This window comes from Zophobas morio, unplaced genomic scaffold, assembly GCF_036711695.1.
Source record: "Zophobas morio isolate AGI-343-1 ecotype UQ-CSIRO unplaced genomic scaffold, CSIRO_AGI_Zmor_V1 ptg000273l, whole genome shotgun sequence".
Taxonomy (NCBI): domain Eukaryota; kingdom Metazoa; phylum Arthropoda; class Insecta; order Coleoptera; family Tenebrionidae; genus Zophobas; species Zophobas morio.
Window position 1 is genome coordinate 199,414 of NW_026972377.1, and position 26,659 is coordinate 226,072.

The following is a 26,659-nucleotide window of genomic DNA, read 5'->3' on the forward strand; positions in this document are numbered from 1 at the left end:
ATAAAAAATATATAAGTAAAGAATATATAAATTCATACTATAAAAGGTAAATAAATATATTTTATAACAAATATAAAAGTAAGATATTATAAATATCTAATAATAAATAATAAATATTTTAAAATTTTGTAATAAAAATATAAAATAATGATAAATATAATAAAAATACGTAAATCTAATAATAAATGTTTAAGTAAAGAATATATAGATTCATATAACTATACTAAGGAAAAAGAATAAAAATCCTCCACAGAATTTAGCAAATCGAGAATGAAAACATTCATTAGAGCCAACAAAGTGCTGTTAGTTTCAATAGACTTAATGAGGAAGCCGACTTTATCAGAAATCCACTAAAAAATTATTAAATTTTTTTAACATTAATTCATTATAATTAATGAAATTGATTATATTTAACAAAATAATAATAATAAAATTATATTAAGAAATAAAATAAAAATATATTTGACATTAAAAAACGTAAATAAAAAAATAAAAGTATAAAAAACATGAAACAAAAATAATGAAATTAAATTAACATAATAATTATTAATTAAAAAAATATAAAGATAGATAGATTGAAGAATATAATTAAGTAAATAAATCTAATAAGGTATGCACAAAAAATTTAATGATATAAAATTAAAAAATTAAATAAAAAAATTCAATAAAGTTTTAATATATTTATATAAAAAATTGAAAATAATGAAAAAAAATTAATAATACTATAACAATTAAATTTATTAATATATAACAAAGATAATAAAAAATATAATACAAAGAAAAAATAATGAATTCAGTTTAAAAAAAATACACAACATAATTTCAATAAACTATCAGAAAAAATAAAAAAAAAATAATAAGGAAAGCAAAATAAAAAATTCACTTTAATAAAGTAATTCATTAAAAATAAACAAAATATATTTAAAATATTTTAAAATATGAAATAAAAAATAAATAAAACCATAAAAACTTTTTAAGCCAACAAAAATACTTTAATATGTAACGTTGCCCAAATGTCGCATTTGATTGGACACAACCGGAACCTTATGGATAAATTTTCATAATCAAAAGAAGTAATCTGTACATAATAATAATGGTCATGTAAATTAAAAATATATTAATGATATCATAACATTATAATCCCATTCGTTAGCATCTTTTTGGTTAACAACCACGCGCTCGTTGCTGGTCAGCGCAAGACTCGTGGTTACAATAATTCTTTGCCTTTTCATACAACAAAAATTTTTATTTACTATATATTATGAATTTTTTGACTGTTATTAACCAATCATTAATGAACTGAGCGAAGGATTCCTCGCAAATAGCATCGTACTGTAAAAATATCGAATCTTCGTTGTAGCCAGGTTTTTGGGGGCCTATGATTGGTAGGTATAATTACAGTGTTTTAATTATTATAGCCAGTAAGCGCGTTTCATTGCTATGCGCGTCAATATTTATAGTGATGGTGTACTGAAAATGGTACTACAGCCATGTGCGGAGGATGAACTGTAAACAAAAACTTTATACTTTTGTCAGCGACTCTTTTCGTCGAATCAATTTTTATTATTTTTTCACAATTTTTATAATGAGGAAAACGTTTTAACGGAGTTGACACTAATTAAATATAATAGCAAAAAATAAACAAAATTTAAGCAGGTGAAAATATTTGGGGCATCTTTTTGTGAAGCAACCAAAGATTTTCATAAAAGAGGTTGTTTCAATTTATACTTTTGTATGCTATAAATGCTGTGAATTCTTTAATATTTGATTATCCAACTAACGATTTTGTCTAGTACTATAGGAAATTTTTTCCTATAAAGAACATAAATTACTTGCTTACATTCAATAAAATAACTGAACTTACACGTGCTAAATACGCTTTGATAAAAGAATGTTAATTTTATACGTTCTATTACAGATTTTAAAATATATCGAGTTTTTTAATGAATATTTAATATTTCATTGTAATAGAATTCTCGGGAAAGAATAAAATTACATTCATTAAAAATATTATAAAAACAAATACTCAACAAATTTTTCAATATATGAAACTTGCTTAATTTATTAGTAAAAAAATTAATAATAATTAAAAAACGTACAAAAAACGTCTTTTTTCAAAGACTGAAGTGCCAATAAAAAGGCTTCTTTCCACAAAATTCGCGCCTTTTATTGGATATGTATATAAAAAATTAACATAAAAATAAACTTAAACCGTTCATTATTTTTCAGTTTAAGAGCAGAAAAAAATATTACCATGTCAATACGAGAATAAAATTCAAAAAAAAAAAAACCAAAACTTCTTATTAAACAAATTCACCAGAAATGCGAATGTTCAATAAGCAAGAAAAATAAAAATATGAATAATAGCTTATTAAAAAAGTCGTTACAGTCACATATACAAAGTAAGACATTGCATTATAATAAATGAAATTTTAAAAGACCCGCAAAAACTTATTAATAACGTGATCCCCAAAAGTTTGTAAGGATATTTCCGCAAAGTTGTCAGAGGAAGTCTCCAGAAATGTTGCCGCCATTCTTGAGCGTATTTGTTGGGGGGGAGGAATAGTTTTTACTATAAAAAGCGCACGTGCATCCTAGCGGGTATATTAATGTATAAATTTTTTTAAAAAAGTTAAAAAAATAAACCAACAATAGTAATAAATAAATTGTCAATACTCAAAAAAAAAAAATGCAGAGAAAAGTTACTTTAAAACGAGATGATATTTTTTGTATAACATAACTGTAAAACAATTTTATAAATTCAATTAAAAGTAAAGAACTATTAAATAAGTTTAACGAAAGAATAAGACCCAACAAAAAGTTTTTCAAACGAAATTTATTTAAAAACTTTTCTTAAAAAAAAATAAAATTTATAAAAAGTAATATTTCATTTCTTTATAAAAATTGTTTCCTTGATATAATAAAAAATTTTAGAGTTTATATTTTTATTGAAATTTATGAATAAATATAAGAACAAAAATCAAAATATAAGTTGATATGAAAGTAAAGTTTTAACAAACACATAGTTATAATATTTTAAGCATTCATAAAAGTATATAAATTTTTTATAAAAAAATAGGTAATCACATAAAACATTAGAAAATAAATAGAAGTAATAATAATGAATATGAAAATAAGAAAAAACTAAAAGGATTATAACAAATAATATAATGTGCTAACACCGAATAAAACTTTTCTAGTAAAATAAGGAAGATTAAAAAATATAATGATCATAATAATAAAAGTGATAATAATAATAAACTTCGCTGGATTCATTAAAGCCCGAATAATCGCATAGTAATTGCAATGAAAAATGAATATTGAAGTTTTCTAGATGGTTAGAAACTTCGCTAATAATGAATTTCACTTGCGCCTGTTGAATAGCTTCAAAAACCTTCAAGTTTATATTTAAAAAACATGCAATAAAAAAAATGATATCATGAAAAAATAATATAAGTAAAACGTGAAGTGTAAGCAGATGTTTTTTATTCGCTAATACAGTTTCGTGCAGTTCACAAGAATTGGCTAAAAAGCTTGAGGGGCTCTTAATAAATAATACGACTATTAAAACAAAAAGTAATGATAGAAACCAATTATGAAAGAGTATATAAAACACTGACCAATTAAATTTTAGTTTAATATTAATTAATATTTTTTTATAAACGAAACTTTTCCCGCATGTTTCAAGCTGTCACGATAATCATTATATATATGCAACGTGAAAGATGATAAATAAAATACAGAAATTATTAGGGTTAAGAAGAAATATTAATACTAATAAAAAAGTTTATATTAAAAGTTATTAGAAAACTAATGAAAAAATTTTTCGTCAGCCAATAGCATAATTTAAAGGGATCATATATAAATATAATAATGATAATGATAATCAAACAATAAATATGAAGTCCGTCGAGGAGACAGTCAGTAAAAGCGAAGTAGGTTCAATAGGAGTTACCGTTAAAAGTTCGTACAACTATATCAAGTATTATTGGTTAAAAAATTATATAAACATAAAGATTTTAATATATGAAAAATTCATTTTTATATAATAATAATTATTATTAAAGTAAATAAAAATACTGAATACTTTATAATATATATATAAACTTTTGAGTAACTTTAGTAATATATATAAATCTTATAAATCTTATAACTTTTACTATGTGAATATTCTTATTTAATTATTATAATAATTATTAGTGAAGTATATAAAAAACAATGAAAAGTTATAAATAACTCTATGAAGAACTATAAAAATCGTATAGTTAATAATAATTTATAAACAATAACTAAAAACGATTACTATAAAAATATTCTTTTTTATGTAATAATTATTATCAAAGTATACAAAAATAGTGTAAAGCCAAAAAAACTCAAAAAAAACCTTTTAAATGCCTATAAAAATCGTATAGTTATAATTTACGACGTATTCTTTTCATATAATAATTATATTGCAGCATATAAAAATAATGAAAATTTTAGAATAATAATAAAAACTTTAAAAAATATTACAAAATATTTGAAAAAAGACATATATATATAAAAATATCAGAAACTTTTACTATTATAAATACCTTTTCATAATGATTGTTATAAGTAAATAAAAATAATGAAAACTTAAAAAAAACAAAATTATAAATAAATTTTTAAAATATATAAAAAGTCATAAATTTTATGAATCAATAATAAATATATAATAATAAGCAAAAACTTTGACTATTCTTATTGTTTTTCATAATAAATAAAAATAATGAAACCATTTTAAAACAAAAAAATGAATTATAAAAAAATTACTAAAGTATATTAAATGTAAATTTTATGATTTAATATTAATATAATAAGCAAACTTTTGCTATTATTTGAAATATTTTTTTAATATAGCAAGAATAGTAATTATAAGTAAAAAAATATAACGAAAACTTTATAAATATAGTAAAAGTTATATACAATTTATACGAATTAATAAACTAAAACCTTTATATTTGCTGATAAGTAAATGAAACCATGGAAACTTTATAAAATATATAATATTATATAAATTTTAAAGAGCTTGTGATTAATAATAAGCAAATCTTTAACTATTAATATATTTTCATAAAAATAATAATAAATATAAAAAAATGTAAACCTTAAAAATATAAAAGTTAATAATTAATTTAATTAACAATAATATACTTTTATAATTAAAAAAATATATATTCTCTTTATTTTATAATAATAATAATTATATTAGTAGATATAAATAATAAAACTTTAAAAAAAAATTATCATAAAAAAAAACTTTATTATATATAAAGGTAATGCTTTTCTTATTGTTATAATAATAAATAAATATAAATATTTTAAAAGTTATTTAAATTTTTTTACGAGCTAATAATTATTATATAGTAGCTCAAAAATTTTATAATAGATGTATTTCTTGTTATAATAATGGAACATTTTTGTTACATAAATATTATAATAATTATAATAAAAATAACAAAACTTTTACTATTAAAAATATTTTTTCCATTATAAAAAAAATATATTAAAAAATTTATAAACTTTTTATAAAATATTATAATTATTATAATACTAACTGAAAATTTTTATTAAAGATAACTTTTACTAATAAAAGTACTTCCATAATAATTAATTATTATCAAGTATATACGTTTATATAATAATAATCATAAACATTTAAGATTTTCTAATAAAAAATATTTTCAGTATTAAAAATATAAAAGTCATACTTTTTTTAACAAGTTAATAATAATAACAATTAAAAACTTTATAATTATAAATAACAAAACTCATAAATAAAATTATTACCTTAATAATAATAATAATAAAACTTCAAGTTATCAAATTTTGAATATAACAAAAATAAAAAGCTTAAAAATATTAAAATTTCTGCATTTATATATAAAATATGTTTCAATATAAATATTATCATTAATTTTATAAAAGTTAATAATGTAAATTTTTAACTTTTACAAGTAAAAGTATTATTATCTAAAAAATATCATGAAAGAAATGTAAAACATATTTTAATATGAAAAAATTATTCAAAAAAATTATAAAACTGAGAAAAAAACTTTTTAGAAAAAAATTATTATAATTGAATATAAATATACTTAAATGTTATATAACCTTTATAAACTTCTAAATATAATAATAAGCAAGTATTAAGATATTATGATTTTTATTATGTTTTTTATTATAAAAATATATATTCAAGAAAAGTACTGAACAGTTTTCATTGACACTGACAATAATTTATATTATTTTACAAAAAAATTTTTTATTAAAGTAATACCAGAGTTTTAATAAATAGTAAATCTTAAACTAATAAAAAATAAGGTATACTTTTTATGTAGAAATTATATATAATAACTATAGTTATTCATAAAAAAAATGAAAAATACTGTAAAATTTTTTATATAGAAATTATATACATATTAGTTATTCATAAAAAATATCAATAACATTTAAAGTAAAATATTTTTTTTACCAACAATTCCTCATCACGGTTGACTGTGATTTTCAAATACCTACTTTTAGACAATAGAATGAATAATTGTGAAGATTCACCAAAAGGGGCCCCAGTCTTGGTTTCCGATATGGTGGACGCCGATGGGTGTACAATAGGAAGACCTCCAATGTACAAAAAAGAAAAGGTTTTTTTAAAGTTTTAATTTTACCCAACAAAAAATTCAATTGAAAGCAAACAAAAAGTTGCAAAACCATGCAAATTAAGGAAAAGAGGTGCATATTATTTTCCTTTCTATCAATTAGACCCAACAAATTTTGCTTGTTAGAAAATTAAGATTCTCGGGATAAAAAATAATTGATCCAAGTTATTATTATTGGGTACAAAAATTGATTATAACCATTATTTCTTATAAATTTGGCCCAGTTTTATAGTTTTCCAAAGCTAGCGTAATTTTTTTTGCGATGTATAAATGATGCCCAAGAAATGTAAAAGAAAGCTAGCTAATAAAGTTGAAACAACCAAATTAAACATAAAAATACCCAATTGATTAAAAGTAACAAATTACTTCCAGTATTAATTGTTAACTTTAACTCGTTATATAATGAAAGAATTCGTTGTGTTAGTAACACGTGACTGTTGATGGTGTTTAATTAAAATTTTTATTAGAATTTCAATCGTACAAAAATTTATAAAAAGCTTAAACCAATAATAATAAATAATTATTCATTAAGATTATCATGTATACGTAAACACTTGTATATTCATAAATATTTTTAAAAAATATATAAAATATTAAAATAAAGTATATAATAATAAATTACTTTGAAAATACTGCAAGTTTAACCGGAAACAAAGTTTATAAATGCATTCTTTCATTAGTTCTGTCTTCAGTAAATTTAATGAATCCAACAAGGTGACCTTAAAAAGGCTCAAAGCTAAAAAATATTATAAATAAAAAAAAAATAGCAATAAAAGCAAAAAAAACTATACACAACTAAACAAGCTGATACAACAATAAAGCAAAAATAGGTAACTTTTGGTATAAAAATGTTGCAAAAAACACTAAATACCCAAATTTATATTGTTCAGTATTTTTGAGGAAGGCTCGGTGAGGCCGATAAATAGAGGAGTTAATGTTAGATGACCTGAAAAGGGTTGGGTGAAAAAAAATTATATAGTAAACATGAATAGAAAAAACCGCGTAAATTGTGAATATCAACTCGAAAAGGAAAAGAATTCAAAAATTCAACTTTTAGAAAACAGCCGTAGGTCTCTATTGACCAGTGATATTAATTATAAATAAATTAAAAATTAAAAAAAATTATGTTATTTTACCGCAGACCTTAGACACGTGATCTTTTTCACTAAAAGCAGCCCCGCGCAGATACAACATAATTTCATCCAGTAGACATTCGATGTATGATCTAACCAAGTGACTGAGAAGCTTATCTAGACTCACTACACAAGAAGAGGCGACACGGCCCAACTGCAAGCATAAAAAAAATTAAATAGATTTTTATTTAAAAGTAGCCAACAATATATTAGAATTTTTACATTGATATCAAAACGTTCTTCCAATGATGGAAAATGTTCAACTTTTAAGGTATGATCGTGAAGACTTACATAAATTTTAATGAAAGCTGCGATAGTAAAATCTGTTATTATAATAATAGTTATAATAAATTTGTTTACGCTTCTCTTGTTCGTTGATTGGCCTCAGGTCGAAGTGTTGAAAATTCCTACATAATAAAAAATTCATTAAATTTTTAATATTTATTTTCACTATCAGGAATTTTCTTTTTAGGAATCTGATTAAATATTTCAAAATTCCTCAACATTAATCATTGTAAACTGACCAACAATCATTAAATTAAATAAAGTAATAAATTCGTTTTTAATAATAATAATTTTGGCACAAATTCTTTAATTATTTTCAAAAAAAAAGCTTTTAATTTTTTTAATTAATCGTAATTCAAGTCAAATGCTCCCTTACCCAAAGAATAGAGCGAAAATGTTAAACCAATCAAAGTAAAAAAATCTCACCATGTTTTAAATTTAGTGTTTATTACGCCCCAAAATATTTAAAAGAGTAATTATTTTTATAAAACATAAAGACTTTCAGTTTCATCACAGAAAAAATACTAATAAAAATAATAATAACTACAAATTACGAACGACACCACGTGCTAAACTTTCCAAATTATATTACAATAGTTTTCTTAAAAATTAGGGCAAATTAGTAACGTTTTATAATACGTGAAAAAATTAATTTATAAACCATTTCATAGGATAATAAAAGTAACGCAAAAATAATCCTTGTTAACCAATAATTTTGACAAGTATACAAAACAAGAAAGTGTTTGTAGGTTAATGTACTAAACATGCTTTTCACAAGATAATTCCAACCAATTAAAATATTCCGGTAAAAAAATATAAGTCCTATAAAAATATCAGTTATACCTATAAAAATAATTTTGATTTATTATACAAGTTTTGTCCAATAAGTTCCTCTACTTTAAAAAACCAATACTTTGTTACAAAAGTAAATAAAAAAGATTCACTAAATTTTTTATAATTTCCCTTCTATTAACTTTAAGGTAACAATTTTTCATAATGAAAATATAAACATAACAAAAATGACGAACAAAAAATAATAACCACGAATCACCTCTAATAAAATTTTATCACAAAGAGTCTTTAAATACCGCCAAATTTCCTCCGATAAGAGGGAATAAAATCGTTTAAATTAATTTTATTAATTACAAAACTTTAAAACTTTATGAAAGAAATAAAAATTACGATTAAAAAATAACTGCCAATTAACTTCAAATAAATATAAAATTTTGTCCAAAAATTTACTATTTACTATCAGAAGAACAAAAAAACCCGCCAAACTTCCAAAAAAAAAAAATGTCTTAAAAGTATCGCGAAATATCCTTAAATATTGCTTTAAAAAGAAACCTTATAGCAAAAAATAAGCCACAATAATAACAGCCAATAATTTTAAATTATTTAATTATAGAATTAGTGAAAAAATTAATCTTTAAATCAATTACAAATAATAAAAACCAACATTTTTATACACTTTAATTTAAATTGTAGATATATATTGGATAAAAATATAACCGCCAAAAACGTAATCCAATGATCAGTAAAAAAAAAAAATTTAGACAGTAATGATATTTTCCAACAATATAAATTTAAATATCAATAAAACTTTTAAAAACTTTAATTTAAAAGGGAAAATTTTTTTCTATTGGATAAAAATATGACCGCCAAAAGTATATAATTCAATGATTAGAAAAAAAAACTATTATACAATAATATCGATAATTTACCGACAATATAAATTTAAATAATAATACTTATAAAAACTTTTATATAAAAGTAAATTAGTATTGGATAAAAATATAAACGCCAAAAATATAATCCAATGATTAATTAAAAAACTAATGATAGTTTTCCAACAATATATACTTGAATAATAATAAACTTTAGTACACAAAAAAAGTTTGCACAGCTTTAAAAAATAGTAAAAAATAATTATATGAATTTTTTAATAAAAACTCCGCCAAAATTACCTCCAGTAATAAATAAGAAGATGAGAATTTTTAGTGAATACGATTTTCAAAAAGGATGCCCATTTTTCACTGTTTAAAAAGTTGGCCTGAACATGCAAATAACTCAACTGAAGACTTAAAGAAAACTCGTCTAAAAATAATGAAAAGTTTGTCACCGTTGAAAAAGTTATGAATTATTTATGTTATATGCCTTATTTGTTCTTACTTTTTATATTTAATAAATATTATAGTTTTCTATATCATAAAATTTTTATGTCAATTTACTATAATAAAATAATAATAATTTTAACGTACGATATTGTATATAATAAAAAATATATACAAAAATAAAAGGTTTATATTATACACTAAAAATACTGAAAATAAAAAAATATATATATACAAAATTTTTTTATAAAATAATAAACCATAAAATTTATGCCTTAAAATTATAAAGTTGTCTTTTTTTAGTATGTAATAAACCTTTTTATAAAAAGAAAGTTTTGTTAAAATTTTGAATGCCACTCAAAAATATTAAAAGTATATAAACACATGAGATATTAAGCAAGTAAATAGTGATTACAATTTTTTTTATAAACTCTGGCATTAAAAAGTTATAATATTCAATAAATATTTTCTATTAAAACTTATAAATAAATTTCCCGAAACATCACTAAAAATAATGCAATAATTTAATCGAATTTTTTCTAATAAAATTGTGGCATAGAATATATTTATTTTATATAAATATAAAACTTATCAATTTGCTCACTAAAATTAATGCAAATTTTTATAATATACAAAAAAAAATTAGTTAAAAATATGCAAAAAAAGTAATGAAAACAAATTTTCTTCCCATAAAATTATTGCATAAAAATATTTATACTATATAAATTAAAAACTTAGTAACAAATTTCTCACTAAAACTAATGAAAAAATTTAAAAATTATATACGAAAATAATAAGTTAAAAATATGCAAAAAAAAGTAGTGAATTATAAATCTTTTTAATAAAATTTTGGTATTAATAATTTATTATATATAATAAATAATTTTTATGAAATCTTAATAATTTTCCCCAAATTTTTACTAAAAATGCAAAAAATATAAATATATATGAAGAATATAAAAGAACAAAGTTTAAGCAAGCAAGAAAAGTAATGAACCCACAAAATTTATTTGTTTTTATATTGATTATAATTACGTAATTAACAATAAAATTTCACTAAAAAATTTTACAGAAAATTAAAAAAAATGTATTGAGGAAAGTTAGCGAGAAAAATAATGAACTTGATAACTTTTTTGTTAATTTTTGGCATAAAAATTCAATAATTTTCAGGATATCATTTTTCGGAAAACTCAACGATCACTTATAAAATTTAAAAAAAAAATAATGAATTTAATAAATTTTTACGCAAGATGTATTGAATTTTAATAAAAATTAACAAAAATTCACTAAATTTTTTGGCCAATATTATAATAAAGATGAAAAATCAAACGATAAATATTAAAGTAAGCAAAAAAATAATAAAGTCAATAATTTATTATAATTATTTTTTATATTAAAATATTCACTAAAATTATACCGTAACTATAATTCAAAAGTAAAGATTAAATAAGGGATATTGAAGTATGCAATAAAAACAATGAACCCAAATTTTACATAACCTGCTAATAATAAATAAAAAAATCTAAAAGATGAAGATTAAAGTAAGCACAAATAATTATGAAGTCTAAAAAATAACTAAATCTCCTTAAATTTTAACAAATTATAAAATATTTTTAAAAATTAAAATCAAAAGAGGCGTAAAGTTTGTGAAAAAAATTTTGTTCATTAAATTTTTATGAAATTGATAAAAAAAATTTGCTGAAATATTAATAATGAAAATTAAAGCAAGCAAATTTATGAAATTTAAGTAAAATGTCTATAAATTTTCACTAAAAACTTTGCAGAAAATTAAGAAAAAAAATAACGGTAAACCCAATAACTGGCAGACTTCTACAAAAGGGTCTTCCGGCTTCGAATACAAAAATTCTTGAAGTAAAAACAAAATTTCATCTAAAAATTAGTAACAAATAATTAATCAGTCAGGTTTGATATAATTTTAATGACGTATCACTTGTTTGCGCGGACTTAAATGCGCTCGAATCCAACCAGTTATTCTCTTTTATTTATATTTTTTTTTCAGTTTTATAATGAAAAAAAGTTATCTAATAATCTACGACCATTTTCAAGCATGAATTCAATGTCTTCAGTCGGTTTTATCAAAAGTTTTAATGAAATAACCCTCCAACAAAAGTTTTTTTCTTACGAAGTAGTTGAGTTTTATATATAGTAGTATATAAAAGTTAAAAAAAAATTCGAATAAAAAAATAATAAATAAAATTTGCTATAAGCCGGCGCATATAAATTTTTTGTTATAAAAATTAATAAAAGAAATAAAATATAAATTTTTTAAAATAATAAAAAATTTTATTAATCTAATTTTTTTGTATAAAAGTAAAAATTAATTTATAATAGATAGTAAAAAGCAAAACAAAAAAAAAAGTTATTAACACAAGACAATTAAAGATATTATTGATAATTTATATATAAAATAAAAAAAAAAGAAAAGAAGTCATTATAATAAATATAAAAAGATGAAGCAAATTTAATTTATTCTTTCTATATATTCTCTAATAAAAAAATTAGAAAATGTTTAAAATGATTACAAAAAAGTAAATAATAATAAATTAAATTAGAAAAATTCATAACTATAGAAAAAATGTTTAAAAGGAAATTATAAAGTTATTAAATTAAATTAATTTAGAAAATTCAGAACTTTAAAAGAAGTAATAAGAAAGAAAGTAGAAAGTTAATAAAAAATAAACATATTCGAAAATTCATATATAATAAAGATGGAGATAATATTAAAAATGAAAAGGTTAATAAAAAATTATAATTTAGAAAGCAACTTCATAACTTTAACTTAAAATTAAGATTGAAAATAATAATTACTAATTAAAAGATTCTAATTAATAATAATAAATAGTAAACCAGGCCCAAACAAAGTTAACGCAATTTCATACAAGTTTTCTCGCTCAATATAAACACGGCCTCCCACTAATAATTAATAGTTAAAATGAATTTTTAATGATAATAAAAACAAAATATTATTGTATAACTTTCAAAAAAATATTGAAATTATTTTTTAATATAATTTTTATGAAAAAAGGTAAGCACTTATTACAAAGAACCCGCAAATATAACTTTTTCGGATTGTAATTATAAATTTAATTTTTGATTTTCATAATTGTTATCATTATTTTTTTAATTTAAGTTAAGTTATTAGTAAAAATTTTTAATTTTATTTAAAAGATTTTATTATACTTTTAATTATACTTTTGAAGAAAATTTAGATTTATTATAATTATATTTTTGTGTAGTTTTTTATTTTGTATTTTTTTTAAATTAATTGTAAGATTAATTCTATTTAATTTCATTAAGTAATAACAAAATCCAATATGAAAAGCTTAACCTTAAGTCTCTTTCTAAAAATATTTAATTTTTAGTAAAATAATTTTTTTATGAAATTAATTTAAAAAAGTGCTTTCCAAATTATAAAAAGTATTTATATAAAAAACTCACAAACAGAGATTTGGACATCTGAAGGTCTTTTAATCTCCAGTAAAAATAATCGAAGAAGAACGTTTAATTTATGTATGCACTCAAGACGATCACTTTTGGATAAAATTGGAAAAGGATCTACTCGCTATATAGTTTATAATTTTCATTAAAAAAGATATATATATCAAATTATTTTTACCATGCAAAGGGGCAACGATGAATAAGTTCCTCTGGAAAGAACATCCAAAGCTGCAGGAACAGCATAAAAAGGAGCCCTGAATAATAAAAAAAGGTTGAACATACTATAAAAAATTAATAATAAAAGAAAATTTATAAAAACCTATAGAAGCCTGTAAAAAAAATTATCGAAAAAAAAATAAAAAATATACATAGAAAACTTAATTCTGCTTGCTCATAGATACTGTGCTAAACACTTAAAATAAATAATTTCTGTACACAAATTTCTTTGGAAAAAGTTTTTAATAATAAACAAAAAGTTTTTTAAGAAAAAAAATTAAAATTATAACCTTTTTTTCCATAAATCTCTATGAAAATTAGATAAATGTTCAGCAGCCGCTTTATAAAAAAACTCTTTCTCTTCAACCGAACTTTTATTTAATTAGTAACTCTAATAAGTTTAATGTAATTACTAATAAAACCTCAATATGGAGTGACATTTTTCATATTTCTCATAATTCTTGCACCAAATGACTTAACCAAAATAAATTAAAAAATTTATTCTGAGCGATGTATAAAGTTTAATATTATTATATTGATACCCACGTTAAGAGCTCTAATAAATAAAACGCGATATTTTTCTAAGAAAATGGAAATTTCTTTTTTTTTAATCTCATCTTGCTTAGATCCAAGTCTGAAAGTCATAAAAAAAATTTTATTACAAAATAACACAGAGTTAAAAAAGTTATAGAAAGTAATTTTTGATAACAATAATTATTTTAAAGATAAAATATAATACCTACAGTGATAGTATAACTAACTATAAAGCAAACTTTTAAATATTACGTTTATTATCACAAAAGATCGAACTTATTTAAAGCGTAATACTTACGTCTCAACCAACTTCACATATTCAGAATAACATTTTTGCAAAAGTTTATTGAACACAACTGTTAAATTAATTTTTTCACTGAAGTTATAAGAATTGATTCGAGACATTAATAAGCTCAACCGCACTCATCCAAAGCGAACTAAAAAATAAAGCGACCCTAACGGAGTATATTTGTAGAAGGCTAAAGGCCTTGTGAAGTTTGTGCTTTCGAAGCCGAAGTTAATTGATAGTTCGGTATTTTAGTTCTCCTCCTTTATTATTTTATGGTTATTCTCTTATAATGCTTGTCTAAAGTTATATTTACTTTCCTTTCTTTTCCCCTTATAAATTCTTTTCTTAATTAATATCTATCCGCTATTATTCAAAAGAGTCTCTTGACTGGCATTTATTTCCTTATGTATTGGCTAGTTTCTGTTAATAACTTACTAACTTCATATTTCCTGTAATTCTAGCTTTCACTGTTTGCTTTATTTAACAAAAGGATCTTTATTCTGCATCTTATTTTTTAAAACTATACGCATAAAAATTGCAACCTTTAATTTAATAGGTTTAACATAACTACTAATAAAATATTAAATTTTGCTATATTAACAAGACGTTCACAGTTTTTTAAGTATTTCTAGCTCTAACTTAAATTAGTGAAGAATAATAATGCTATAATCACAGCTTAAGAAAACCTTTTATAAAATTTCTCGTCTCACATAGTGAGTTTAATTATACTTTCTGCGAAGTAAAAAAGTATAAATGGAGAAATACTTGATAAACCGAAGATGAAAAGATGTCAAATTTTGGCGTAAAAATTAGCGGCCTAAGTTAATAAATGATGCTATAAGTGAGAATAGTTTTTCGCACGTCCTGTGCGTGTATCTTTATTTTTGGCGGGAAGAGCGATGCAATCTTTGCTAGGCTCTGACCGTAGTAAGTAAGAACTTAGTCGTTTCATAGTCAACGCCTTGGCAACTACGCAATAATCCCGGAGTTATTGTATTAATTTAAAAGGGTTTTGGATTTCTTGTTAACAACTTTATGTTTTGAAGGGACCATTACGATAATTAACCGAAGCCTGAGACTTTAAAGATTAATAAAAAAGATTAGATTTTACCAACTTAACTCAACTATAATATCGACTATTAAACAAATTTTGCGAGGTATTATCACATGTTAAATAATTGAATAGACTTACCCAATGTCGTCGAATATGGCTTGCTAAAAAAAAAAAAGTATGCGAAACGCAACTTATAAATTACATTACAATCAATGCCGAATAAATAATATGGTAAGAAGGAGGCGCAGTAACTAACGTTAAAGAATTCTCTTTAGCCGGACGGAAAAATATTTTGGGTGCATTGAGCGATAATGCGGAAACTATTTAACCCGTTATCAATTTTAAATAAATAACAGAATTAACCTGTAATTAAAAAAATTAATAATGAGTTTTACACATCCTTTTAGTAATTCAAAAAATTGCCATATACAAACAACGATTATCTTTACATATATATGAAAAATATAGTATATCCAGTACTAAAAAAAGAGCTAAAACACATTTTCTAAAGTGGCTTGAGCGTCAGCTGCCGAGCAATACCACAGAATAGTACCACTACTACAGGAGCGCTTTTTACAACCGCAGTAGTGGGCAGTAAGCGTAGTTGAAGGCAACTCGCGGAGCCACTGACCTTGCATCGTCAAATGAAACCGCGTGGCTCTGTGCAGCGGTTTAATGTTAGTTGAAAACAACATTCGAAAGTAGGTTGCATCCTCGGCCAGCGTACAAGCATTAGGGGCAATGGTTGCTTAAAAAAAAGTTGGAGCGAACATTACCCAGCATGCAGTGCCGTCTTAACATCTGCTATAGAAAGGTTGATGAAGACATGAACGATTGCAAAAACACAATCAGTAACTTCAATGAACTCTTATGCAGACTTAGCAGGAGAGAGATTTCACCTACAACAGAAATAGCAACCCAACGGCCGTAAATCTTTTGTAAGACCTGCCCATTGCGCCATCCGCAATTTTTGCCGTGGAACTTTAACCACAAGCCCTTCTAGAAAGACGGCGCTTGGTATTGTGGCAGCATAAAGATGTACTTGTCGCGCTTTTAAGCGAGACCTGCCTAAAAGCGGTTGATTGACTGGTACTCTGCGATTATCAAAGTGTGCAGTGACAGACGCCGCAGAGTTGTAGCCATTCTCGTGGGGAGGAAACTTACCGAACCACGATTGCTCTTTATAACCTAAAGCTTAAAGACCGCGGGCAAAGCTGACCGATGTGATCCCGGTCTACCTATGGCCCCTCTCCTCCCGGTAGACCGCTAATATTAAGAAATCTCTAAAAGCTGTTAAAATGCGATGTACGCGATGTTTTTTTTAGAAAACCTCAAACGCAAAACGTGCTTCTTGGAACAACCGAATCGGAACCCGAATGGAAAAATACTATTAAGTATGCAGACCAATAAAATCTTCGCGCGTAAGCATTTTAAGATGCGCATGCTTATCGACATACCCGTTCTGAAAGGCCTCCACCTGCCGAGCAACGGGTATTCTCTGAACCGCTAACTGATAGATGTTCATACTGGCTCGTTGGTGTGTATTTTTTTGTAGTCTACCGGAATATCTAATGTACCTTATTAGTCATAGCCGCCGGATGATACACTTGGCAGCTGCTACGCAAAGCACTAACGACAAAGAGCTGATACCCATCTTCACTATCATATAGACAAAAGCTAACTTATTTCGCAACTTTCTTCGGGAGGTAGTGCAACACGTTCTGAAGCGGCCGTTTGAAGGTTGGACCTCTTTACCAGTGTTTTGTTAAGTAAACCAAAACCGGTGCCACGCTCCACAACTCGATATTAAGGGTTGAAAGCAACAAGATTAAGGGTCACTTCCAGCATAAATCCACACATTGCACTTTCTGTCAACGTTGAGCACATCGAAAACAGTGTAGGAAGCAGAGAAGATTAAAATATACTTATAACAAGCACGCAAGAGTACTCCAAAGCAAGAGAATTCGAATAAATCACAAAAATGTATCAAGGAAGGACAACATTTTAAGCATCCCGCCTACTCACATATAAACTTTTAAGCTTTTCCGTCTAAACATGCATTTATCGCCTTCTCAAAGTGTCTGTTGTCTGTTCGGTCAATTATTTGAACACATTTTTTTTTATTAGTTGAATAGATGGACGTGGACATATCAGTCATAAGTAGCCCAATGAACAGACACTCTGGTATAAGAAGGGAGATAAATTATGGTCTTTATCTGCTTAAAACCACTATCACCATCTAAAAACTTCAAAGCTAAACGAAGAACACTGAGAAACAAGACAGTTTCTTCAGAAAATTTCAAATGTAGTCACGCCTACTTTAAACATTTAGAACACATTATCCTAAAACTACAGCCGTTAAATAAAAAGGAAGAACGTGGCATGTACTTCACCATGAAGAAACCTAAAGAACTGCACTTAGAACGAAGGAATGGCGTCACAAAAAATAGTTATGCTTACTTATTACACCCTGAAAACTATTATGTAGGACAATACGCCCTCAAAATATTTTTTCTTATATTTTTTCTTATTACATTAGTTTAAAAATCTCACTAACATGGCTGGTGAAAATGACGGAATTACAGTGACGTTTATTTATAAAGTATAAATACAGAGCAAAAAACCCAATTCATTAAAATCTGGTTAAAGTCAAAAAACCAAATAGTTTCTTTATAGTTTAATGAAAACAGTATTGACTTATAAAGGGTAAGTTCTAAGTTGGGGACCCACCTCTCAGCTCTTTGCTCATTCTTTTTGATATACCCCCGTTAATTATAAAAAAGTATATTAGTATAATTAAATAATTTAAAAAAAATTTAAGGTCAGTATTACAATTTTGGGTTTTACTAATTATCTATATTTAACCCTCTGGCGTAGTTAAATGTTACTAATCGACATTTTCTATGACAAAAAGGTTTTCAAATTCTTTTTTTGCTTAATAGTTTATTGTGTTCTAGAAACAAAATTTATTAATAAAAAACTACTGAGTTTTACAGTTATCTTTTACAACCACCTCCAGAAGCTTTTACTGTATAACCTAGCGGGCTTTGTACTTTACTCGTGCTTTCTCAATATTCTCTGTATGCTACGCTTGTGTTGTAACTTTTTAAGTTCAATTGTAAAATGACTATGAAATATAGCCGAACGTGCTTTAATAAACTTTAATGCCTCAAAAAGATATAACTTGTTTGAATTAATATTTAAGTACAGAAGCATAAAGCAATTACCCACATATTCATTTGTTTGCCTCTAACATGTGCGCCTTTTTTACGAGCATATATGTTATACTAGCACCTAAAAAGAGAGTTATCATCTTTTAGCCATACGCGAAGATGGATAGATTCTATCTTAAGAGTTTTTGATATGCGAAGAACACAGTTTCAGATAAAATTTTATACATACTTGGCCGAATAAATCTATTTAAAAGTTCGTCAATTTGAAATTGTTAGATCGATCGAGCGCCAGGAAAACGCCATTTATTAATAAACAAAAGAAAAATATTGTTCGGTTTACTCCCTTTTTCTACCCTGCCATCCTGTTTCCATTAATCATTTTGTTTACTATCATTTTTTATTTTACTTTTACTTGGCTTTTTAAAGATAAACTATCAGAGAAGTAACATACTTTCAGCGATAGTTAATAAGTAAAGCTTATTTTAACTTTTTGCTTCGAGACATTTTATATAAATAAGAATAAGCTTTTCATATCCATTTTAAAAGATGGTGGGAAACATAGGTGCTTAATTTTCTCGTATTTTAAGCTTCAAAAGAATTTTTTTAATATAATAATTAACTAAAGTTCTATTACTTAGCATTTCAAAGCCTTTTATTGTCATTATATTAGTGTATTATATTAGTAATATTTTATTAAGCGATTTTATAGAGGTGTAATATAAGTATTTTATACATTTAACCGCACATATTTCCTAAATACTCTTTTAACAATAATGAGGTACAGAGTCCCCTTGATATAAGCTAATTATAGCCGGAATTATAATTATAAAAGTATTTGAGAAACGTACTAGCAGGGATAATCAATATGAATTCTGGTTAAAAGGTAAGGGGTAAAGTCAAGTCACACGCACACCTTATAAGAGAGCTTTAAAAATGTTCAGAGATAATAGGAAAAGTATCTTTATAAAGTAACGGTCTTATTGCTGTAGAACTATTATAATAACCTAACGTACGCCAAAGCTATTTGAAAAAACAAACGAACAAATGAGATCCCTACATCGATGGCGCAGATCCTATATTTTTCGCTTCGATCACCTTCCCAAAACTTAAATCTTCACAGTTATAAGCCAAGATTAAATTGTCGGAAGCTCAGAGTTTGCGAAAATATCATTGTTTTTAAAAAAATCGATTTAATTATTTATTTCCTTGTTTTACTTAACAAAAAATAATCACTGTTTCATAATGATAAGTATGTAATCGCCATCATTATAATAAACATTATGTTAAGGTAAGGCTCCAAATTTTTAAAGCTTAGCTAAGACAATAAAATAAGGAACAAAAGATTTTAATAAAGAAGCAAAATAATCAAAGAAATAACGAACCGTGCCTATTATTGTTAATTACAACTTAAATTATAGTCTTTGACGCACAAAAACTTTTGGGTAAGAAAGCGATATAACTCACCTGTTAATTCGTAATCTTTGCTAATCCTCCTTTCGACCTCGTTACTCTTCAAAAACTCATATTAAAAAGTCACGTGTTTTCTAGTTAATGAGCTGTGCAATCAGAGTTTATCTTAAGGAACAAAAACTTTTTGTATCGTTCTGGTTTGAACACGTTTTTTTTTATTAATGGGGAAGTCTAAGAAGAAAGCAAAGGGGACTACCGTACAATTAAGCGAGTTTATCTCTAACCAATTTAGTTGGGCTGAGCAATTTGATGACTTACCTACCGAACGTATATATTTAATATTGTCAGACTTCTTTACTTTGAAGTTATAGTTTCGTAATAAAGTTGAGGATAGTTATAAAATGATTTTTGTGGTGTACACTTATAGCACTAAATTAAAGTGTATAAATCTTACAAACTTTAATTCCTTGCGTGGAGTATTTAGTTTTTAATAACTTTTTAGTTATAAAAAAAACTTATATTTACTATTATACATTTTTTTAAATTTTTTAAGCGCAAGGAGACCTTTATGAGGACCACTCAGCCGTTGAAGGAAATAAGTGGCAACCTAAAGAACGATATAATGAAGCAAGTTGTAACCTCATATATTTTTTTAACATTTTTTATTTCTTTAACCTCATTCTTCCTTGGTTTAGGTTTCCGGGCTACAAAAAGATTAGACGAAGCTCTCAATCAAGTTGAATTACCGACGAAGCCTCCTTATAAAGCCTTTATTGGAGGGCTCCCCAGTGAAACCGCTGAAAGAGATATTCGTCATTTCTTCGTTGACTGTAAAGTATGTATTCGCAAGAATCTTATTTAGATTATGAACAAGATTCACTAGATCGTTAATTTCAACCACGTCTGTACGCACGATGGAATTTCTAAAGGTTATGGCTTTGTGGAGTTTGAAGACTTAATCTCTTTAAAAACAGCTCTTGGAAAATCTGATAGTGTTACAATATATTTATAATTTTATCAGACGAATTTTTAGTTTTTTTATGAAAGGAATTAAATGGTAAGCTGGTAAGGGTTAGTCTTGCTACTGGCTCTTCGAGAGAATCGCCACAGAGCAGAGTAGATGTGGGATGGGTTAGAAGTACATCCCGGAATCTTTCCTCCAACGACAGTGTGGAAAGTGAGGCTAATAGCTGTTCTACAGCGCTTGTAATGAAGTTAAAATTAGACATAGGCGGTTATGGGAATCGCGGGAGATATGACCAACGAGGATTTCAAGATAGATTTAGAGGTTTTGCATTTCATTGCGGCAAAGAAAATTGACCGACCGCTACTTTCGTGAGTGCAGGACAGACGTACGGAAGTCGACAACAGCCTTCGAGGGCATACCCCGAAATCGAAATTCCTAAAGTTATAGGCTCAAAGAGCACTAGTGAAGGTTTTTCTATATTGATTTCGACAAGTTTATTTTGACTCACCTAATTTTTTTCTTAGGGAAGGAAAATCCTTTTGGAGAGGCCAAACCAGTGGATTCACAAGAAAGCGTTGAAATTAATAGCGAAAAAGCTGTTTCATTCTCCCCAGAAAAAAGTTTTACTCGCGGAGGTATTATAGTTACCCAATTTATAAAATATTAAGCTTATTACGATATAAGTACTGCCCAGCGATGCACAGAGCATTGCTTTTCCTAAAGTGCTCGGCTCCAAAAAAAATACAACAGGCACTTACCCTTTTTATTATTATTAAACCGCCACCAAATTTAAGTATAATAGAGAAAGAGAATCCGTTTGGAAGTGCCAAGCCTGTGGATATACTGGACACAACACAAAGATCTCACGCAATTCCAAAAGTTATAGGCATGAAAAGTTCTACACGTAAGAAAGCAACTTTTTATGACATAAACTACGTTTTAGTGTTCTATTGATATAGAAAAAATAAGCCCTTTTGGTGAAGCCAAGCCAGTGGACTTGCAACATCCAAAGATGGCAAAAGAAGGTTGAAGGTGTGGAAAATAAGATAATTTATAAATTATTTTAATAGCACTTGTTTAGTTATGCTTTGAGCATATTTTATTAATAACACGACCAGAAGTTAACAGAGCAACACGCCACCGGCTACTACCATCCGTCCAAAAAATCTCTTTCTTTGGCGCTACTTCCGCCGAAGCGAGGGCGATAGTCGTAGCCACGTCTATTATTATGGCGGGTGCTATTATCCTGCCTTTGGGGTCTTTGGTAGCTCCAGTTCTTAGTAGAACGCTCTTATGGTAGAAAAGCAAGTAAAAATCCAAAAAAAAAATTACAGGCATTCAAGAAACCATCTCTTTGCTGTCCAAATCTTTTTCTAGAAGGAACCAAGTTCGTGGGGAAATTAAGTACTTCCGGTAAGTCGCCCGTCACCAACGCCACTTCCTGCTGCTCAGCGTCAAAGGCCGCCTTCACGTCCGCCTCTTGACTTACTGGCAAGTCAAACACAACGCCCCCTTTGGTGGTTCGGTAGAGCTCTTTAAGTATTAATGATAAGGCGCTATGAAGAAACAATCGGTCGTTGAAAAAAAGAGTCTGCTTTACCTGTGAACATGCCGTGCTTCCTGAGAACTTGAAAGCAACCGTCGTGATTTACGGGCGTCTGCCACGTTTGCCAGCCTTCCTTGCCAGTCAGAGCGGACATACAGCGGGCATCAGGGTTGGCTTGGAGACTTAGAGCATACAGCATAGCTACTGCCTGTAGCAAGAAAAGTCGCGCAGACCGTTTTAAGCTGGTAGGCATAAACTTAAAGGGTACCTGCTGAGCCTCGTACTTTTTTAAAAGCTCTGAAGCGTGCTCTAGTAAATTTTTATAGGCAGTCGTGCTAAGCGCGCCCAGCTTTTTGTTTACAGTGTTGACTGTGCTCTAATAAAATAAAAAACTTTGTACAAAACAAAAGAATAGGCCAATGCTATAATAAACCTCTAAAGCAGCAGTTGAGCACGGAAGGGCGATAATAGATATTTTTTGCTTGATATGTTCTTCAATCCTGCGTATGTCGTTAACATCTTCAAACAAAGTAACGCAAAGCCCTACCAATTCATAACATAAAGCAGTTAAAATATAAAAATAACATAAAGAAAACCCTTTTTTCCAGCCCGACCAGCCCGACCTGAGCGGTGCACGTAAGTTTCGTCATCTCTAGGCGGACCCACCTGCAAGACTAAATCGATATCCGGTACATCAATGCCTCGTGCTGCCACGTCGGTAGCGACCTAAATAGCGTAGCTCTATAAATATTTAAACGCATTTAAAAAAATTGTAGAGCCACCAAACACGTGAGATGCCCTTCTTTGAATCGCCTAAGCCGTGTCTCACGAGTGGCCTGCGAGACATCGCCGTGGAGTGCCGCCGCATTGGGCAACTTCATAGCTAAATTGCTCGCTTCTACTCTAGTTTCTAAGTAAAAACCACCAATAATCATTGAAGACGGACGCAACTGACAAGCTAAAAAAACTAACCAGTAAAAACGATAACCCTGGAAGCGCCTAAAAACTTAATAAGGCGTTGAATAGCTAATGGGTAGAGATCCGGCTGGCAAACGAGGGCCTTATGGACAAGCGTCTCTGAAGTCTGGGGATCGGCATCTCCGACAAGATCCACAAGGGCGTAATCTTTATCCATGAATCTTTAACAGTAACGAAGATATTCATCAGCTACTGAAGATCAAATAAACTTTTAAGGAAAAAGACCTGCCAACGGTACTTCGGACCCAAGACGGGATCGTCGCAGAGAAAAGAGAGATTTGCACAGAAGGGTTAACTTCCTTGACAGTTTGAATAATTAGATTAAGATCTTTTTCAAAACCGATATCTAGCATGCGATCCGCTTCGTCTAGCACAAAATATTTGATGTTTTTAAAATTCAAACAACTGAATGCAATAAGAACGGATCAGGAAAAAGTATAGTAAAAGAAAAAAAAGCAAGTTATTACTCTTTATTCATTAGATCGCAGAGTCTGCCAGGCGTAGCAACAATAAAATGAGGGCTTCGCTTTAGCTGGTTTAATTGATTCGTGTAGGAAACACCTCCGTATAAGCAGGAAATTCGAAGGTTGGGATCAATTTTAGAAAACTCTTTAGAAATCTTTGAAAGAAATACTATTAATACAAAGCAAAATGTTCTACATTTACAGTCTACCTGGAGAGCGAGTTCACGGGTAGGTGAAAGGATTAAGGCAATAGGCGTCGAGGCGGCTCTAAAGCCATCAGATTTAAGTCTCTCGACCTAAAAATAGAATAACTGCACTTAAAAACTGTAAAAATATGAAGTTAAAATAAACAAAACCATTGGTAAAGCAAAGGAAAGCGTTTTCCCCGTACCCGTCCTTGCTCTAGCAATGACATCTTTAAAATTGTAAATATAATCATAGCAAGCGGACTGAATGGGAAAGAGGCGCTCAATTCCGTTTTTGCGTAGTACTATTTTTATAAAGAAATAAGACCCTCAAAGCTTTTGGAAAAAAATACAAAAAAACCTTCACAAGTCTCTTTAGAGATATTAAAATTATTAAAATCACTTTTTTCTTCAAAATCGGTAAAAGCTTCAAGAAGTTTGTCAAAAAAATTACTTTTAGAAATATGGAGGTAAAACCTGCTGGATTTGAACTTTCTTTCCTTAAACTACTCTTTAATAACGGATTTATAGGAAAACGCTCTGAAGCTCTCCAATTCACGAAACTCACCCGAGAGGCAAAACGGAAAATACCCATCTTCAGCGATAACTGTAGTGTACTCGAGGCAAGGTAAGAGTAGGGTTATATTCCCGTGGTTCACGTGTTATTGGTTTTACAAAAGATCATCATTAGTTGTAACCCCGCCTCCCTCTCGAGAATGCCTAATTTTATAACTTGTCTGGCCTGTTAATGCGTTTTCAAGAAATAATATTAACAGTTTCTAGTGTTTATATAAGTACTCACTCTGTGTTTTGAATAAAAATTTTAAACAGCTTATGTTCTAAGCAAGAAAATAGAAAAAAAAATTGCCCTTTAATTGATCAAGCTAACAGCTCAACGTTAACATATATTCCCATTAAACACAAATATTTTTTTTTGCTTGAAAAACACAGTAACAAGAAACATTTTAAAATTCAATGCACTACACAAATGCGAATATATATTTATATAATTTTAGACAAAAAAAATTAACAAAAGCACACCTACCAAACATAGAAAAATAAGCAAAAGTATTTACATATATCTAATAAGTAAAAATCAAAAAACAGTTGTAACAGAAAATAAGCACATGGCTCCGTCTTCGCTATAAGGTAATCCGTTATAAACCAATTAGCAACCAGAAGACTAAATAAATAACTAAAAATTTAAAAAAGTAGCCCAAATAAGGAAAATTCAACTCTTATGCTATTTTTGGCAACGTTTATACATATATGGAAATGTTATAAACCTTTAGTAGAGGTATAAAGGCAGACGGATTAGAAAAAAGCTGTATACATTTGATTCTTTTAAAGTTTTATCTAGCAGATTATATAGTTCTTTTTGGACTTTTTCACCATTATTTCTAGATTTTAGCCTTTGGGTTCAACTGTCGTGCTCTAGCATAAGAAAGATTTGCTTGTTATTTAATAAAATAAAATGGGCTCCTCTCTTCTGAAAGTCGACTTAAAAGGACAAATGCTTATTTATTTAACTGCTATTGAGAATCTTCGTAAATAACTGAAGGCTGTGAATTGAAGTAACAAGATTTGAAAAAACATCTCTTATAATAATGCTAATCCTTACTCTACTCTCCAAATATTTAACGAGCCTTGGAAAGAAGAAGTAGAGGAGAACGAAGGAAATACTTATGATAAAAGGCACTAAAAAGAATTATAACGACAATAATAACAACAAAATTAATAATAATAATAATTCAGAAAACAAAGTAAATAGTAGTATTAGTTAGGGGTAATAATACTTTTGCGAATAACCCTGTATTAACCTTAATAGTAATATTATTAGTAATATCACTAAAAACTCTACTTAAAATAATAGTAACAAACAGATATGCCTTATAGAGAGCAGGAATAGCTCTGAGTTAGAGATGGGCAATACTTCTCCCAGTAGCTGCGCCTCCTTTTAGGCGAAGTAATAAGATCACGCCTGTGATCCTTTGCGAAAACCAAAAGTGAAGCCATTTTGTAAAACTTTTTCTAGTCAACGGCACCAACAACATTCCGAAGCTTAGAGATACCCGTCAAGGCATTAAAATATTTTCAGCAAGGGCAGACGAGTATCGAATCATCATTAAGCTTATGCGTGAGGAAGCGCTACCTTATTTCACCTACCAACTGCCAGAGGAC

At 27.0% G+C, this 26,659-nt stretch overlaps 3 protein-coding genes and 1 long non-coding RNA gene across 7 annotated transcripts; 1 reads left to right on the forward strand and 3 right to left on the reverse strand.

The window, feature by feature from the left end:
- Positions 1-218: 218 nt before the first annotated feature.
- Positions 219-13,760, reverse strand: LOC135119569 (uncharacterized). The gene is made up of 22 exons (XM_064043976.1): positions 13,663-13,760; positions 13,072-13,137; positions 12,261-12,341; positions 12,155-12,199; positions 12,016-12,093; positions 10,057-10,186; positions 8,168-8,214; positions 8,030-8,115; positions 7,811-7,961; positions 7,674-7,748; positions 7,546-7,620; positions 7,297-7,410; positions 6,494-6,636; positions 3,893-3,973; positions 3,464-3,544; positions 3,263-3,394; positions 2,442-2,594; positions 2,100-2,163; positions 1,286-1,376; positions 1,134-1,224; positions 992-1,078; positions 219-350 (listed from the first exon to the last, which is right to left on the reverse strand). The coding sequence occupies exons 3-22, from the start codon at positions 12,271-12,273 to the stop codon at positions 219-221; spliced, it is 1,869 nt and encodes a 622-aa protein (XP_063900046.1). The 5' UTR covers positions 12,274-12,341; positions 13,072-13,137; positions 13,663-13,760.
- Positions 13,761-15,620: 1,860 nt separating this feature from the next.
- On the reverse strand, positions 15,621-16,286 carry LOC135119561 (uncharacterized). The gene is made up of 3 exons (XR_010278274.1): positions 16,236-16,286; positions 16,012-16,118; positions 15,621-15,779 (listed from the first exon to the last, which is right to left on the reverse strand). It is a non-coding gene; the product is annotated as an uncharacterized LOC135119561 (long non-coding RNA).
- A 4,255-nt stretch (positions 16,287-20,541) lies between these two features.
- On the forward strand, positions 20,542-22,351 carry LOC135119563 (eukaryotic translation initiation factor 4B-like). 4 transcript variants are annotated; one of them, XM_064043968.1, is made up of 11 exons: positions 20,542-20,665; positions 20,892-20,972; positions 21,034-21,173; positions 21,222-21,332; positions 21,386-21,515; positions 21,564-21,626; positions 21,684-21,773; positions 21,830-21,940; positions 21,990-22,055; positions 22,108-22,209; positions 22,265-22,351. In XM_064043968.1, the coding sequence occupies exons 1-11, from the start codon at positions 20,560-20,562 to the stop codon at positions 22,333-22,335; spliced, it is 1,071 nt and encodes a 356-aa protein (XP_063900038.1). In that variant the 5' UTR covers positions 20,542-20,559; the 3' UTR covers positions 22,336-22,351. The 4 variants fall into 4 exon arrangements, with proteins under 4 accessions (XP_063900038.1, XP_063900040.1, XP_063900039.1 ...); XM_064043970.1 differs by having other exon boundaries at positions 21,570-21,626; XM_064043969.1 differs by having other exon boundaries at positions 20,892-20,969.
- Positions 22,352-22,420: 69 nt separating this feature from the next.
- On the reverse strand, positions 22,421-25,073 carry LOC135119570 (ATP-dependent RNA helicase DDX50-like). The gene is made up of 14 exons (XM_064043977.1): positions 24,956-25,073; positions 24,840-24,905; positions 24,650-24,783; positions 24,503-24,589; positions 24,297-24,448; positions 24,055-24,234; positions 23,824-23,990; positions 23,634-23,761; positions 23,448-23,577; positions 23,285-23,394; positions 23,120-23,227; positions 22,906-23,059; positions 22,653-22,838; positions 22,421-22,595 (listed from the first exon to the last, which is right to left on the reverse strand). Exons 1-14 carry the CDS (start codon positions 25,071-25,073, stop codon positions 22,453-22,455), a joined length of 1,863 nt encoding a protein of 620 aa, XP_063900047.1. The 3' UTR covers positions 22,421-22,452.
- Positions 25,074-26,659: the final 1,586 nt, after the last annotated feature.

Coding starts and splice junctions, on each gene's coding strand:
- LOC135119569 (XM_064043976.1), bottom strand. Junction 8,215..10,056: donor CTTCTTATTTATTACTGGAG/GTAATTTTGGCG, acceptor TTTATTATGTAG/GAATTTTCAACACTTCGACC. Junction 1,377..2,099: donor TTTGAAAAAAGACGTTTTTT/GTACGTTTTTTA, acceptor TACCAATCATAG/GCCCCCAAAAACCTGGCTAC.
- LOC135119563 (XM_064043968.1), top strand. CDS start 20,560: ATGGGGAAGTCTAAGAAGAAAGCAAAGGGGACTACCGTACAATTAAGC. Junction 20,973..21,033: donor ACGATATAATGAAGCAAGTT/GTAACCTCATAT, acceptor TCCTTGGTTTAG/GTTTCCGGGCTACAAAAAGA. Junction 21,333..21,385: donor CTCTTGGAAAATCTGATAGT/GTTACAATATAT, acceptor TTTTTATGAAAG/GAATTAAATGGTAAGCTGGT.
- LOC135119570 (XM_064043977.1), bottom strand. CDS start 25,073: ATGGGTATTTTCCGTTTTGCCTCTCGGGTGAGTTTCGTGAATTGGAGA. Junction 24,449..24,502: donor CCCGTGAACTCGCTCTCCAG/GTAGACTGTAAA, acceptor TTTCTTTCAAAG/ATTTCTAAAGAGTTTTCTAA. Junction 23,991..24,054: donor GTCCGAAGTACCGTTGGCAG/GTCTTTTTCCTT, acceptor TTACTGTTAAAG/ATTCATGGATAAAGATTACG.